The sequence below is a fragment of the Callospermophilus lateralis genome, chromosome 10 (genome assembly GCF_048772815.1).
Source record: "Callospermophilus lateralis isolate mCalLat2 chromosome 10, mCalLat2.hap1, whole genome shotgun sequence".
NCBI lineage: Eukaryota > Metazoa > Chordata > Mammalia > Rodentia > Sciuridae > Callospermophilus > Callospermophilus lateralis.
Window position 1 is genome coordinate 2,767,839 of NC_135314.1, and position 17,524 is coordinate 2,785,362.

The 17,524-nt window shown below is 50.0% G+C and overlaps 1 protein-coding gene across 6 annotated transcripts in view; it reads right to left on the reverse strand.

The window, feature by feature from the left end:
- Positions 1-5,698: 5,698 nt before the first annotated feature.
- The window catches only part of Pknox1 (PBX/knotted 1 homeobox 1), a 57,285-nt gene continuing 45,459 nt past the window's right edge, over positions 5,699-17,524 (reverse strand). For all 6 annotated transcript variants that reach the window (XM_076868370.1, XM_076868367.1, XM_076868368.1 and 3 more), the window contains 3 exons: positions 15,048-15,124; positions 11,743-11,915; positions 5,699-8,955 (listed from right to left, as the gene is read on the reverse strand). In XM_076868370.1, the coding sequence (XP_076724485.1) occupies positions 8,744-8,955; positions 11,743-11,915; positions 15,048-15,124 (462 nt within the window). In that variant the 3' untranslated portion in view covers positions 5,699-8,743. The remainder of the gene's footprint in view (positions 8,956-11,742; positions 11,916-15,047; positions 15,125-17,524) is intronic.

Sequence of the window (17,524 nt, forward strand, 5' to 3'; positions counted from 1 at the left end):
GGTGTATATTCAAAAGTATACAACTTCTGTCACTTATTTAAATTCTCAATTTGTGGGAGATTAAAGCATTCTATGGATTTCTGCTACAAGCCTCCTGATGCCTATTGAATACAACATAAAACCAATATAACAGAGACTTTACTTAAATCTGGGCCTGAATAAACCATTCTCTTCCTGTACCCCTGTTAAGTAATAACTAGATGGTTTAGAAAACATAATAATCGTTCATGGGGAGGAAGCCTCAGGACCAATCCACTGTAAGTGTCCTTGTGGCTGGTGACAATCCCTTCCAGAGGCAGGTGCTCATTCAGTTAGGTGCGCCCCTGCAGGAGCACGCTGCTAGCTTGGGACCCAGTCTGGATACCTCCCAAAGAGACGCCAGCCCAGTGGGGTCTGGACCAGTTGGCAGGCTCTTGATCAAGAGGGAAGTGACACCCATCTCCTGAGCTTCGAGGGTCCTTCAGAATGGTGTCACCAAGTCTTGAAATCCCGAGAAGAAAGGCACACTGGCAGCAACTCTGACAGTGCCCAAGAGCAGGGACCAGGACAGTGGGGAGCTGGGAGTGGAGGAGTCAGGCCTGTACCTGACTCTGGAAGGGCGTACGGGAGGCAGGGTGGGGCTGCACACAGCCCAGCTCTGGTGGAGGTTTGGTCTCAAATGGGATCAAAACTGGAGGCTCTATCTGAACTGCTGGACCCCCAGGCTCCCTGGGAGGTAGCCAAACAGGGCCCTGCAGTGCACAAGCCCATCTGGCATCCCAGGACCTGGCCAGCTCCTACAGAGACCAATACTGCAGGAGGGTGGACAGTGGGTGGAGGGCTAGGTGCTGGCTATTTCCTCAAGATTATTTTAAGTTCTCTAATTTTTTAATTTTAGAATTAAGTAAAAATCCCTGCCATATGTAAAGAGAAATACATGTCAGTTTTGCTTTGTTTTGTTGCAGTACTAGAGATGGAACCCAAGGATACTTTACCATGGAGCTGCGTCCCCAGTCCACCATTTTATTTCAAGACAAGTTGGGGCTAAGTTGCCAAGGCTGGCCTTAAGCTGTGGTCCTCCTGCTTCGGCAGCTGGCGTTGAGGCGTGTGCCACCGCACTGGGCTCAGGTCAGCGTCTTCCGCCTTAGTGGGTAGGATGGAGCACTGCTCTACTGAACCCGTAGTTCCTGACCTGAAGGAATAGAAGAGGAACGGCGTGCGGCTGCAGCAGGAAAGGGAACAACACACTGGCCACCTCCACGCTTGGGAGGATGGGAGGCCAGTTGGAATCCAGAGGGCCAATGCTGCAGGACCAGAAACTCAGAGGCCCACAGACACCAAGGACAGCCTGTGAGGCACCGGGCACTGCCTGCCTGCCTGGGTCTGAGGGCTGTGGACCGCGCAGGACCCCACAGTCCTGTGGGACCCCATCCGTTACCCAGGCCTCACTCCCCAGCTGGGGACTGTCCAGTTCAGATGTCAGGGAGGCCCTGCCTCTCCTCGGAGCCTGGGAATGGTCCTGGGGTTGACAGGAGCCAGGGAAGGGTGACATCAAACAAGGCAGGGTTTGGCAGGGCACCGTAGAGCACTGTGTTTGCTTTCTCCAAACCGACTCCTCCACGTTCAGAATGCGCAGTTATGGCACGAGCCAAGCTAAGGTCCGCATCTGTGCTGTTTGTTTAAAAAAGAAATGGCCTGCCAAGCACGGGTCTAGTGAAGTCGGTGGTGCCAGAACACGACAGTCTGCGCGGACACCACGACCTTGAAGAAGGGTCAGCGCAGCCCGGCAGGGCACTCAGGCCACCACCACAAATGGGCCCTGCTTGAAACCAGGCCCCTGGAGACCTGGGGCCTTGGGAACGCTGGTCTGTAATCGGCTCCCAAGGTCGTTGACGAGAGCACCAGTCTGCTGGGGTCTTTGAGAGTTAGTCCTCTCAGGACTCCACCTGGCCTCTGTGATTCAGCAGTAATCAGGCTTTTTCTTCCAGAACTGAAGGGCACATCCATCTCACCCCCAGCCCCACCCGACTCCCGCCAGCTGCAGCCCCAGGGTCGGCAAGCTCACTCCTGTGTGCCTGGCAGGGGGGCCCGGCCTCTTACCTGGCCTGGGCTCCTTTCCAGCAAGAAGGAAGCCAGCTGGACAGCTGGGACCCGAGCTTGGGCATCCTTCAGCCCTCGGTCCCACAGGGGCACACGCTCCTTGGTCCTGTCCACGGCCCTGGTCAAGAGCAGGGCCTCACCTGAAGGGCGTGTGGGCTGGAGCTGTGTTTGTGGCCACCGCTGAGAATGCCACCTCAGCAAGCACTCACCACACAGCCTTGGCGTCAGGCACAGACAGGGAGCACTGCCCTCCTCCTGAGGAAAATGGCCTCTGAACCCAGCTGTGCCCTCCACATTCCTGAGGCTCAGTTCCTGGATATGAGGCACAGAGCCAGGTGCACCCTGGGGTCCAGGCCAAGGCTGCACCCCACTGTAGAGTCATCCTGCAGGGACCCCAGCCTGCACAGCTCTGTGCGTCCTGGAGGAAGCCTGTGCTGGCCCAGCCTTGGCAGCTCCACAGGAGGGTGCTGTCTGTCTCTGCGGCTTTTTGCTCTTCTCAAACCTAATTACCACTGTTGCAGCTCCACTTCCACCGTAACGCACAAGGTCACCAGAACACCACCTCCCCTTAGCAAGGACAGGCATGGCCAGTCACAGCTGCAAGACCACTGAGGGACTAAATCCCAGAGAGGACGAGCTCCTCCTAGGAGGGAGGGGACTCAGCTGCTGCAGGGCAGAACACGGGAGGAAGGGGCAGCGCCATGGGCTGGGCAGCAGACAGCCCAGGCACCTCAGATGCCAAGAAATGCTCAACAGTGAGTGGTGGTGGCTGTGGGTGAGGCGGAGAGCTCGAGGGGGCCCAGGAACACTCAGGGTGCATCGCCCGGGAGGAACAGCACCTGTCAGACCCACAGGCTGTCCTGCCCCAGGTACTTCCCAGCTCTAGTGCTGCCCAGATGTCAGGCAAGCTGTGGGAGCAGAGGCAGGAGTGGGCATGAGCTTCGCCCCACGGGGACGAAGCCTGCCTATGACTGAGGTCAAAGAGAACCCAGAACTGTGTCACTCTTCTGCTGGGGTGGGGCCAAGAACAGAGATGCCACATGGTGGCACGGGTATGCCCTTCTGGAGCAGGACAGCAACATGGAAAAATCCCCTGGGGCCCCAGACTGAGCATAGGCCAGTTGCGGCCACAGCTGGAGGACTGGAGGACCTGGTGCTGCAAGTGAGGAAAACCACACCCAGACCTACAGCCAGCAGCCAACCGGCAAACAGACCCACTCGCAGCCTGCCCAGAGGGGCGTGACCACTGCTGGGAATGAGGACCATTTACCTTGGTCTCTACACCATCCTACAAAAAAATATCTAGCCCTCAAGAGGCATGAGGTACGTGACAAAGAAAAGTCAGCTCACGACCAAGGAATAGAGCCGCCAACAGAACTAGACCCAAGAATAGTTGCCCTGTCACCCAGGTGCCCCAACCCAGAAGCCAAAGATCATCTGCAGCAGCACCGACTTTGCTTACACTCTATGGGGCACGGTGCCTGGCTGCCGCATCTGTCACCAAGGGCTGCAGCAGCGCCTCTCTCAGATCTCTGCATGACCGCGGCCAAGGGTTAGGACCAGGGCACGCAGCCCCTCTGGCTGTCCCAAGCTGCAGTTCTCACCTCGGCGAAGCTCCACCTGTGCGCTGGGCCAGAAGCTGCCTGACAGAGGCCGTGGTGTGCTGTGGTTCCCATCTGGGCGTCCAGGGCACTGGTGGGGACGGGCACTCTGCACGCTGCCATCCGCTTTCCCTTCAGTGCTGTCTATTAACAGCCTGCAGTTTTACTACTGATTTCTAATCTTCCGCTTATTGATTTGGAGGAATCCTCCCATAATTAAATTGCCAGATTTACATATTAAAAGAGGAAGAAAGAGATCCAAAAAGAACACATAAAAAAATAAGCACAAAAAAAAGGAAGAAAGAGAAGATGCCTTTTTCGATTCTCACCTGTCAACCCATGGTGTCCTTTAGTACACAGAACAATCCTTAGATCTGATTTGGCCCCAACTACCAAGGCTTTTCCTGGCACATGTGCATCTGGGGTCTTAAAGAAGGTCTTCCTTGCCCTGGGTAACAGAGGTGATCTCCCATATCATTTCCCACTAGCTTCAGTCACTCCCCAGGGAACCCATGGCACCTGGCTTCTGCCCTAGCCCTTTCTCTGAACCTGCTCGACCTAAGCCTAAGTCGCCTCTCTGGCCTCCCATCACAGTCCCCAAGGTCCTCTTGCGGGCCACTCCTATCTTGGCTTCAGGGCACAATCAAGCTGAGCCCTCCTCCAGCTCTACTGACAGGGCAGCCTCCACTAACAGACGAGGCAGCAGAATCTAGGAAGAGGATCAGAGCTTATCTCTGGATTGGACTGCTAGACAACAGAAGAAAACGGAGTTAACACAAGCAACCTATTTTAAAGTTCCTCTTCCATTACAATGATTTTTCTATGAGCATTTTCTGAAAGTAGCAATTAAAGCCATTACTACCCTTAAAATGGTTCTCTCCAAACATGTTGGAAGAATCTCTAACTTATATTAAAGCCACTGTTGGTTTGAATTGCAGAATTCTTGGGTCCATTCAAAGAACAAGACAAAGAGTGGTAATGATTGCCAGAGGACAGATTCTGATCACTGTACACCAAGCACTCACCAGGGGACAGCCAGGCCGAGCTTGTCCCTCAGAGCTGGAAGAGGCCTGGCGGGAGGAGCAGTTGGAGCCACTCTGTGGAGGAGGCAGAAACATTAGCTTAGACTCTAGTGGGCAGTTGGCCTTCAGGCCAGCATGTCCCTCTCAGCACGGTGCCGGGGTGCCTGCTCTGTGCATGTATAAGGTGGCATACTGACCCCAGGTCTTGATGCAGGCAGAAAGACCTAACTGTCTGAGGGCGAAGGTGCTTTGTACCAAGGGCTTCCTGGAGTACACAAAAGGGCCGCATGCTAAACCTAATATGTTGTTTATGATGTCTGCATAATTCAACCAAATGCAAAACACTGAACTTTTAAACCAAATGTATTTCTTATTCTTAGAATTTGCTAGACCATTCCTCATCTCTGTCTACTCAGGCAGAGTCTCATTAATCATCCACATCATTTCAGTGCTACAATAAACCTCAAAAGCCAAACTCTCCTTCTTAATAAGCAAAGCCTGTGCAGCATGAGGGCGTGGGGCTGGCCTGTGCTCATGCCCCTGCTCTCACCTGGGGAGCTGGAGCAACCCAGCGCCTCCATTTTCTATAAATCCATCAAAACATTTCTTGAAACAACACACTCAGCTCTTGCTTTGATTACTACCAGCACCACAATTTGGGATGCACTTTTTAAAATCCCTCAATCTGCTGACATGCTTTAGCTTCTAAGCACAGCAGCTATTGGGAAGTCACAACACTATGGAAAAGAGAGAAGAACCATCAGGTGTCATTATGCACCTGTGAACGTGGCCAGGAGCCGCCTCACTGTGATGTTTGACAACGTGAGTGACTGAAGGCTACATGCTGCCTCTTGGATAAATCATTTTCTCCTCATTAACATCAAAATAGTATATGGAAAATGTCAACAAAAAACCTATTTGCTTTTCTCCTGGAAAACAATGGTTGGCAGAAGTAAGCAATTTGAGAAAAGATGCCTGCGAATGTAAACAGATCTGGGCCGTCAGAGCCAGCCTGGGTTTCAAGATGTGCAGGCGTCACTACGGACCCTGAACATCACTACACAGCACATAACCATGTGTGAGAAGCAGCTCTTGGTGACATGAACCCTATAAAAATAAAACATCCATAAGGCATGTTTCTATTTTTAATTTTTTGCTTTGATAAATCAATTGCTTCACAAAAATCCTTTTTAAAGACAACAATCCAAGAAAACATATTGTTACAGTATTCACATTTTAAAGATTGTCAGTTTCAAAGACCGAACATAACTAAAAAAGGCAGGTTGCTGAGTTAGTGGTGTCACCGACAGCCAGAGATGTCCTTGGGGACAGCGCACACCTGCTGGCACGCCGCACTTGTCCATAGGAGGAAGCTCCCTTGCTCCCCCACTCAAGGTTACCCAGAGAACGCCCTGCAGCCTTGGCCATAAAGGCCACTCCGCGTGCTGGACAGGTGCTCATACTGATTTGACCATCTGGGATTTAAAAATGGAGCGCTGAGCCCGCCAGATGGAGCTTGCTGTACAGCAGCCAGTCCAGCTTCTGCTCAGCAGCGACAGCAGGATCGGCAGGCTCACTGCGTATCTCGGGCACATTCCAAAGGCTCCACCACAGTGAGGAATTTAACAAGAACCAAGTTGGGATCCAGTCTGACCATTTAGAATGAAAGCTCGAGTGGATGCACTTTCAGATACTCTCCACCAACCGAGGGCTAGGAAACCAGTGTTTTTAAGGTGCAAACTGATAACACATAAAGCTGGGTGGTGATTTTAGGAACCAGAACAGCTTGCCAGGTGGAAGCTACTCAAAACAACCTCAGTTCTTAGGAAAAGGGTGAAGGAAACCCAGGTTACAACCTTAAGTGCCCTCTTTCTAACCCTCTGAACTTAGCGAGTGGAAGCTTAGGGGTGAAGGAAACCAATTTCAGCTGGACAGAACGTATACGGAGTCCTTCAGTGGGATATTCAGCCCTCAGCTAGAGCAGCCCAACATGAGGCCTCACGCAGACATGGCTCACCCCACCTCTCAGACACAACCCACCACATGTGGGACCATGATTTCTGTAGGGAAGAAACAATGCCCATGCAGGAGTCCACATTCTGTGAATATGTTCCCTGCTCTGCCAAAGAGCGGGGCAGCTGAGGGCCTCAGGGAGTCAGGGCAGGAGGAAGGAAGAAGGGCTGGTGGTTCCCACAGGCCCAAGTTGTACCAAGTCCAACAAAGTTGGCACTTAAGGAAAGTTAAAATGATCTCTTAAGTGTGTGCAGACCTGGCTTAAAACACTATAAAAAGAAAACAAAGAATTCCATGGCAGCTTTAAAATGTTATTCTCCCCAAAAGAGTTGATCATCAAGTTTTTCTTTTAGTTGAAGCTCTTAAAAAAGTTTTAAAGAAACCTCTGTGCTTCCTGCTGACGTAGGTTGTCCAGGACATACTCCCCCCATGGCTGACTCTAACACAACTGGGTGGCAGAGTGGGGGTGGTCAGTTCTAGGAAAATCTGCATTAGCTAAAAGTGTCCTCAGTGTAGTCTTGGTCCTTAACCAATCACATTGCTGGATCTCAAGAACTGGAGGCGGGGCCAGCCGCAGCTGCCCTGGTCAGCAGATGCACTGTGGGCACCCATCTAGGATAAAAGAAGACACTACATGAAGCAGTGGCTGGTTCTCTCTGAGGAAAAGTCTCCATTTCTAAGTCAAACCAAATCATGCCAAAGAACCAAAGCCACCAACTCTTAATTTCTCATCACCAGGAAATGGAAGTCCCCAAATCATTCCACACCCATGTGATCAGGTGAGGTGGGAGGGCTCTGGGAACTCTGAAGCAACACACAACGACAGGATGTCAACAACAGGGACCAAGGCCCACAGGTGTGAGCCACGGGGTGCGCTGTCCCGACCTGTCACAATTCAGGTCACTGCGTGGCTTTGCGGATGTTGCCAATTGCATAAGGTGGCCTGGATGTTTCCTATGCACCCCAGCTCTGAGCCGTGGGGTTGAGCACTTTTTACACTAGTTTACATTACACGTTCTATGCATAATATATTTTGACTAAAAAAGCTCTAAAACAATACAGTTAACACAGTAAAGGAACCATGTAACTGAAGTCAGATTCGAATCAGACTGGAGTACGTGGGTGAGAGCTTTCAACTGATCAGGGCTACACTCTACCTCACTTACCTGAAGTCCTACTTAGCACACACCTTTAGACACTTGTGTAGGTCAAGTGTAAGACGCAATCTGAGCGTGACATATCAGCACAAATCTGGAGATATCAAAATCCCACTAGAGCTGTTTCTTTTCAGCAGTAAACGTAAACCCCCTGGGGAGCAGGAGACCATGCAACGGTAGCTAGCTGTGGGCAGGTCATTAAATTTGGGCAATTCAGAACATTCGAAATCGAAATATAATCACATATTGTTCCTTCTCTAGAAATTTTATCCTCAATATAGTCATAATCCAATTCATAACGAATTTATAAAAATAGCTTTTTATCCAATAATTCCAGCAAGGTAAAAATAGGAGTTTCTTTTTATATATAGCAAATGAAACAGGCTCGCTGACCATGAGAGAACTTAAACTTGCTGAAATTGCCATCCACTCACTATGAAACCACACGTAGTCGGCTGAGTGTTCTTGCTCCGCACAAGGCAGTCTCAGGCAGAGCTTCTCTCAGGTCCGTGGGCTGCACAAACGGAGCAGCCCCCAAGACCTGCTATTAACCACAGAACAGAATTACAACTGAAGAATTCTTTTAGAAAATGGCAGCACTACTCCTTAATCTAATCAGAAACTCGGGGCAGGGGGTCATTCATCACATTTCTAGCGTTAAACCTTTAAAGAATTTCTTTAAAAACCCACACACACATCTGAAAGAAGTCGCTGCACTGGCAAAGACGCTCTTTAAGCTTACTATGAAATACAAAAGTGCACTCTTCTATATCTACATATAAAACATATTAGAAATAAAACTGTGTAAAATGTTTGCTGTGCAAACTATAAAAAGTCAGGTGTGCCGGCTCCCGAGCTGGTGCGCCTGCTCCTACTGCAGGGAGTCGCTGTTCTCCAGCACCAGCCCGCCGATGTGGGTGGGCGCCAGGGCACCCCCGTCGTCCTCTGTGCTGTCCACAGACTCGTCCTCACTCTGCCCGGCCATCATGACCTGTTGCACGGCCAGGGTGGCCCCATCTGAGGACAGGGACTGGAGGCTGTCCACGTTCATGTTCACAGGGGTGGTGATGGTCACAACGGCACCTGGGGCAGAGCACAGTGTGTCACTGTTCCAGCCCACACTCGGGAAGAAGCACTTTATGAATTAGTTGGGCGCTGCTAGCTTTATGACCTAAAGACAAGACACCTACGTATATTTAGGAAAAGTTCCACAGGAATTTAGGAACCTGGGGAGGAACAACCTTTTTTTTTTTTTTTTTGGTACTAGGGATTGAACCTGGGATGCCTAACCACTGAGCCACATCCCTAGCCCTTTTTATTTATTTATTTTTTATTTTGAGACAAAGTCTTGCTGAATTGCTTAGGGCCTCACTAAGTTGCTAAGGCTGGCCTCAAACTGGTGGTCTTCCTGCCTTAGCCTCCCAAGTCCCAAATATGCATGAATAGGACCCAAATGACACACACTTAGCAGTGGGACCTGAGCTGTGGGTAACCATGACATAGTGAATCTACAAGTACTAATGCCCAGCTGCTAGTAAGAGGTTGATCTGAAGACAGTCTCGGTGGGGCTCAGGACAATTGGGAGCAGATTTCCACAGCAAAAATGTATTGAAGGAGAGCAACAGGAGCTGGAAACGAGGAGAAAGGTACACGAGGAGACGACAGACAGGAGGCAAGTGGGAAGAGCAGAGCAGCCAAAGGGTGCCTGGGAAGGGGAGGAGGGACCTTGGGACAAGCACATCCTCGCCAAGCAGCCAACACAGCGGAGGGAATCGGGGCGCCTGCCCCCACAGCCGTGGCACAGGGCTGCGAGTGGTCACGACTCAGTCATCTGCGAGCACCCAGGATGTACTAGTAACGACACAAGGAAGACAAGATGGGCTACGCCATGTCTGGGGGACACTGTAGGATGCGTCTGTTCCTGCCTGTCTAGGCACTGGAGGGCACGGGAGGGGCGTGGCCATCCTGGAGACCGACACCAGGGTGGAAGAGGCTTCTCCTCACTGGATATTCTTGATTTAAATGCCTTTCCCAGTAGACAGATGCTGCCTTTTCTGAGGGGGGGGGAAGGGGGAGAAAAATAATAATTGCTGTGGTGTGGCTGAGTCACCCCAAAGGCCCATGTGCTCAATGGTCCCCAGGGGACACCACTGGAAGGTGGCAGAACATTTGACAGGTGGGGCCTTGTGGGAGGTCCTGATGTCATGGGGGCATGCCTTAAAAGGACTGTGGGACCCGGGTCCCTTCTTCTTCCTTTCTCTCCAATTCCTGGGTCACGCTGTCAGTAGCTGGTCTATTACATGCTCTTGCTATGATGTGCCACCACAGCCAGAGGCTATACCAACAGGGCCAGCTGATGTAGAACCATGAAACCATATCAACTTTTTGTCTTTGTAAGTTAACTGCCTTCGGTATTTCATTATGGTGATGGAAAGCTAACTAGTCCAAGAGTACCTTTCAAACTAATTGCTGGGCTGAAGGCGAAAAAAACAACAACCTGCCAATAGAAAATTCTTCAAGTGTGCATATAAGACTCCTATACATGAAAACCTAAATGAGGGAGCCAAAGCTTTATCTGGGAGAACGTAGCTTTACACGTTAGTGGATCCTAACCCCAGGACTAGCACGCCACCACCGAAACCCGCCTTGAGCACTCAGCAGGGAACCCGTCAGAAGAATCACCTGAGGGATCACTGGAAAGAGTCTCCGGGCTCACAGAGCCGGTCCTGAAAAACCACCCACAGGCCCTGGGTGAGACTCCGGAGCTCAGCCCTCACCAAGAACTCCTGTGGACACCACAGAAATAGTGAGAGCCAGACCCAGAAGGATCAGACTGTCCCCAAGTAGTCTAGCTGGAGTCCAGAACAATGCTCAGGAAGACTCACAGGGATAAAGACCAAGGCAGAGAGATGAGCAGGAGGCAGACAGGCAGAAAACCTACCCAGAACCGACAGACGTGGAGTAGACCAGGCACTGACACGCACCACAACTGCGTGCTGTGTTCAAAAGTGAGAAGGCACATATACCACACAAAGCTCAAGCAGAACTTGTGGAAAGATGAAAAGTACAGTGTCTAAGATCATAATCATCATTATCATCTTAATAACCCAACTGTATGGGATTCAGGTCAGATGAAGCACTGGAGAAGAAAGGTTAGTGAAGTAAAAGGAGAGCAGTAAAAACTATACACAATAAAATAAAGAAATTGAAGAAGTATCAATTTAAACTACCTAATACATAGGCAATTGATGTTCTTATACTTCAAGAAAAAATGGAGCTGAGGGTGGTAGTGCACACCTGTAGTCCCAGCAATCTGAGAGGCTGAGGCAGGAGGATCTCAGATTCAAAGTGAGCAACTAAAGAAGACCCTCACCAACTTAGTGGGTCTTTGACTCAACAGAAAAAAACAAGAAGAAGCGGGGATGCTGAAGATGTGGCTCAGGGGTAGAGCACCCAGGGTTCAATCCCCAATACTGAAAAAAAACCAAAAAAAAACCAGTGATGATGATGATGATAATAATAACAAATGCACCCTGAACTTGAAGAGCTCATGTAACCAGAAAGATATTATGACGCATGAGCATGGTGGCCCGTGACAGGGAGAGGAGGATGGAGGTCCAAGGGAATAAACAGAAGCAAGAGGTGGGCACGTGGCCTAAAAGGTAAGATGGCTGGTGAGGAGAACAAGATCAACTCCACCATCTGCACTGAAGTTGAGAAGAAAGCAAAGACGGACACACAGGACAGGACACCTTGCCGACAACTGTGTCTTTGAGACACAATGGTTTCAAATGTGTAAGTCGAATGTCCCAAAGTGCCCTGTGGGAGCCTCTCCCTCTACACTCTCACTCTACCCGTGGCGCTGCCCACCTTCTGACATGCTGAGCTCGCTCGGCGCTGGCTGTGCCACTCCCGACGCGATGGAGTCGGGCCAGAACCTTTGGACTGGCCTGTTCTGAGCAGTTTTTTTCTTTGTTTTGGGGGTCTCTGAACAACTGGAATCCAACATTGGCTGGAGAATTCGTCTTCTGGCATTGATGAACCTGTGTGTAGACAAAATGAAACTCAGGCCAAAGTGACCTTTGTAAAGACCTGTGCAGAACCAACAAGTACTTTTGGGGAGTGGGGAGTACTGGGATTGAACTCGGATTGCTTTACCACTCAGCTACATCCCCAGCCCTTTTTATATTTTTATTTTGAGGCAGAATCTAAATTGCTTAGGGCCTCACTACGTTGCACAGGCTGGCCTTGAATCTGTGATCCTCTTGCCTCAGTCTCCCAAGTCACTGGGATTACAGGTGTGGCCTCTGCTCCTGACAACAAACACAGCTTTATGAACCATGCCAAAAAGACTGACTCCTAATCTCCCACTAGAATAAACATGTCAGAGGAATGACAAGCATATTAATTATTTACATTTCCAGAAAAAAAAAAACCTGCTGGTTTAAAAATTACTATTTGAGGACCATTTAAATAAGAAGGCCACTTTTTTGGTTTTTTGCTTAGTGTCTGTGAATCCGATATAATTGACATTATTTTCTCTAAGGAGGAAGACTGCTGCAGTAGGGACTGACATCTCCTTACGCCTGGGGCTACACGGCAGCCTGATCTGCCTGCCCTTTTCAGCATGGTGCCTCTGGCAGCCGTCAGTCAAGCCTCCAGGGAAGTGTCCTGGTCCATAAAGCAGAAGCCTGAGGTCAGACCTTCATCATCTCGAAAAGACCCGTTCTAAATGACTCTAAATGACGAGCCCCTCTTTTTCAACTACCCTGAACCCCAGCTGACAGGATACCTATGCCGGGTAGGGGGGCGATCCCTGATGGACTCTGGCTGCTCTGTAAGACTCAGACCTCACAGCCGAGCTGGACTCCCACTGAGACTTCAGCAAAAACTACAAGGTGGCAAGGCAGTGGACCTGGCCTCAAGCCAAGTACGACTGAGAAAGGGCTGCTGCTTCCCACAGCATCCTCAAATACACCAAGTTATGTCTTCAAATCTAAGAAGGGGAGAGCAAGAAGGAGCTCGCCCCAAACCACTCCTCCTCCTGGGCTGCTGGCGCAGGAGGACAGATGACCCCCTTCCTGAACCCCCTCCTGGTCCTGCTCCCAGTGCTCACAGAGCTGCTTGGCTACAGAGCCAGCTGCAATGGAAAGAAAACCATTGATGCCCAATTAAATGGAACCTATTCAGGTTCGAACACTATTTCTTTTTTCCCCACTTTTTTTTATTGGTGCATTATAATTGAACGTAATGATGGGATTTGTTGTTAGGCATTCATACACGTACACAATTACAATGTGGCCAATGTCACTCCCCAGCACTTAGGTTCACACAGTGTATCTAATCTAATGTAGAAACGCTAGAGTAAATGAGCTTCCGTTTCAGTGGTATGAGGGTCAGGCAGTTAACCCCTTGCTATATCCACACATGCCACCTCTATGAGCTAGACCTGGTGGACGATGGGCAGCCATTCACAGGTGTCACAGAAACTAAAGCACTGCTTTCGACCCAGCTTCCCTCTTTAGATGCCCTCATCTGTAAAACACCAGGGCCAGAAGAACATCAGCTCCAAGGCTGCTCCACCTGAGGCTTTAAGATGAGGACCACTCAAAACGATCTGAGGACATGCTCTCACCAGGATTGGACTGCACTTGGGGAAATGGCTGGTCCCTGCATCGCCAGAATTTGAGGGTGGCACCTGGTGCCACTTGGTCCTAGAGCCCTGCCTCAGCGGGAAGGCCCCTAGTTGCTTCTCAGCCCTCCTTTCTGTCTCCCTACTCATACTGATATTAGCAGAGGCCCATGATAATAATGGCCACGTTCCATCCATTCAAAATGTAAGTTTTGTAAATAAAAGGAAAGAAAGCCCCAGAAATTAAAAATAGCTCAAATATTAAAGGATTTTAGAAATTTTAGAATTTAAAAAAGTCATGTTACTAATTTTAAAAACTAAAAGCTAATATAAGGCCTTCTAAATAGTCCTGGAACTCAACAGTAGCATGTTGGGGGACATGAGAAAGTCACAAATGGGTGAAAGCAGGGAGCACACAGCAGGGAACACCCTAGGGCAGGCCCAGTGCCTCTGGCATGGTTTGCCCACCATCACCCGCGATAAGACTCAACGGGACACTCCAGCACGCCTGCGTGGACATAACTAAGACAGGCTTGGCAAGTGACAGGCGTCTTAGCAACAACACACTTGAAACCTTTACAGTTTTGTTAGCACTCTGTTTAAGAGACTTCATAGGAAATGACTCAAGCAGTATGTTCTACATTACTATTCAAATAAAAAACAACAGCACAAACACAAGAAAACAGAAATATTTAACGCAACACCAAAGCATTCCTCTACATATATGATTGTATAAACAGGAAAATTTAATTGTTTATATTGGAACTTAGATAAGTCTACATTTCAGCATAAAGTAAATAGTAAATAGTAGTGTTTGTTACTTTTTAAAAAGTAGCACTTGTGCTACAATAGGATTACATGTAGGAAGCTGACCTTGCTTCCTACAGCTGAACAAGAAAAATGAGACCACTGACTAGACCCTGAGTGCTGCGACACTCCTGTGCGAGCCCTGGAGGTAGGAGTGGAAGCTCTTGTGGAGGGGAACGTGGTCAGGACCCCACTGCCCACCACAACTGTGACCCCAGGATCAGAAGGGACATTTCTTTCATAAACACAGATCCCACCCTGCCCTGGGTGTGACTCTGGGGACAGCTCTTGGCTCTGCTGTGCAGTAGAACAGCTGCAGGAACAGACAGTAGAGGGACTGTGTCCTTAAGCTGCAGGTGGAAAGTGACAGCAGTTTCCAAAAGGAGAACACAGGGTCCCCCAGGGTTAGCACACCTCACTGTCACCACTCTTGCCATTGAAGTCATCCACTAAAACATCCCAGTTTTGAAGGAATGTAGGACTGGGCAGCAACACCACAGAGAAACCCTCTAATCAGGAGAGTGGGATGTACTCACAGTGAGAAGTGACAATTACAAGCAGGATTGAAATCTGGGCTGGCTTATTCCCAGGTACCAGCCACTGATTGCAGCACTGCTGACAGACTGCTGCCAGTTAAGAGCACGCACACTTGTTCAGCAGAGTTTCTGTTTACCAGTGCCGGCCCTTCCAAGGCCCTCTGGTGATAAAGGCAATTTCAGAAAGTGGTGCGTCTTACCAGTTGTTGACTTGGAGTAGTGTCAAGTTTGTCTGAGCGGCAATCTGTTTCTTCTCATCTTCTGTTGGGTAAGGATGCTAAAAATAAAAAGGATTGCCATGGACTTTGATTTTTGAAAAGGAAACCAAGATTATCTAGGCAAAATACAAGCATGCAAATAAGTATTAAAAAAAAATGGTCGGGCTGGGGATGTGGCTCAAGTGGTAATGTGCTCGCCTGGCATGTGCGGGGCGCTGAGTTCGATCCTCAGCACCACATAAAAATAAAGATGTTGGTGCCCACTGAAAACTAAAATAAATAAATAAATATTTTTAAAAAAATGGTGTTGACAATGCTTTTAACTTACAAATAACTTTTTTGGAAATAACCCAGGACAGAATGAATCATTTCTCCTTGCTGCCCAAGAACATCCAGGGCTGCAGACGCTGATCAGTGCCCGGATATGGCCAGCCACACGCCCTCAGGTGCTCAGGGGAGGACGAGGCAGCAGGAGCAGCAGCCTGCTGTGAGGTGTGCTGTGCCACCCAGGGGAGCACACGACACCGCCACAGACCTGCAGGGAGCCCACTGTGGCTCTGTTTATGAACAATAAGCCACATCCACTACAAGAGGTGAGTGGGCAGTGGGGCCCATGAGACCCCTGCCACAGCACAAACACACACACTTCTATGACCCTGCACGTCCCCTGCCACTCCTGGAGGCCCCACTGCACCCTTTGAGACAAACACTGTCACATCTCAGCTGTGGATGGGTGGAAGCAGGCTGCTCCAGGGCCTGTCACATGGCAGGTGACAGGAGAATGAACTGGGGATGTGCTGTTATCTAAGGCTCTCTCAGGATCCAGTCCTGCTGGACTGACCTGGCACCACAGTCTGTATGTTGACAAAGGCCGTGTGTCGCAGGCTGGTGCTACTGGGAAGTGGTGCAACCTTCAGGACATGGGGCCTCCTGGCAGGTCCTTGGACCTCTGGGAGAGAACCTCAAGGTTATGGGGCTTGTGGGGCCTCGGCCCCCTGCTCTTTCTCTTTGCTTCCTGGTCCTGAGGTGAGCACTTGCTGTGCCAGTCATTCTTTGTCTGCTACCCAACACTCCTGCCAGAGGCCCAGAGCTGTTGGTCTGCTCAGTCATGCCTCAGAACCTCTGCATCTGTGAGCCAGAATAAACCTTTTCTTCTTTGTAAGGTGACTATCTCAGGTATACTTTTATAGTGAGGGAAAACTGACTAACACACCTATGCTGTCCACGAAGAACCAAATCTGGGGCTGTGGCTGAGAGGGTCCACTGCAGGCAGCATCCCTCTCTTAGGTATGATAGAAACACTCCACTTACTAGATAAAACAAAACAGAGTTAAACCAGAGCAAATATCAGAACTCCCAGAAGTATCAAAGGAGAAAAATCTCTCTTTTGGTACTTCTCGCCAATAGGTGTCTGTGCATGGAGACCAAGAAGACTTTCTTCTAAAACTGCACGCAAAGATCCCTTATTTTGGACCACTGGGTCCCCAGGCGTGAATGGCACTCACAGTAGGAGACGGGTATTTGTTGTGGTTTGACTTTAAACACTTGACGAAATCTGCAAAAGTCCCTGCACACTGAGGTAGGAATGAATCCACATCAGCCTCACTTGGCAGCCAGCTTATTTCTGGAAACTGATCAGTAGGATAATTCAAGCTGATTCAACAGATGAGTATGTGGCTCTGAGTTCAAGGTTGTGGAAACAAACATTCTTTTTGTTTTTTAAAAAGTCCATGACACAGAAATGAGGCAGAAAACATGAGCACACAGCCATAAACAAAGAGCACCCACTGCTGCTCAAGGGAGAAGGTGCCCCATAGAAACAGGGCAAGGGACAGGAAAGGCAGTGCAAGCCGAAACATCACCCTAATGGCTCCCAGGAGCAGGGCAAGTGCAGAGGAAAGAAGGTGCCAACCCCCACTTCTGCCGAGCTGTGGCTGCTGTTGCAAGCCCGCACCCTGGCTGTGGGGACCCCAGGACACACTTCCTCACTCGCTGCTGTTCCCCATGTGCCCACCGCCTCTGGCCCTCCTCCCTGTGTGTGCTGGCCATATGCACCCCTCATAGGACAGGGGGCCTCATGCACTCTCCTCAGAGAGCCGAGCCTGATCACTCCTGCCCCTGGCACTCGACCAGGGAGTCACTCTGGCTGCTCCCTGGGTAGGTGACTGGCCACAACCCATTATGTTGCCAGCTGGACAGGTGTGTCACCATGCTTCCTGCGATGTCCTGGGGACTCGGAGGCAATGAGGTGCACACGTAACACTGGACAAGCTGTGCTCCCTGCTGGGTCAGACTCACATCCAGGTACACGAGCCCATGTGCTGCTGCCTTGTCAGTAGGGTCTTCTCCTCAACCTTGTCTGTCTTCTTTCCAAATCCAACATAAAAGCACTGCCACTTCCAGAGGTCTGGCCTCCTGGCATCTCTTCTCACCCCACTTCTCCACCCGTTCACCCCCGT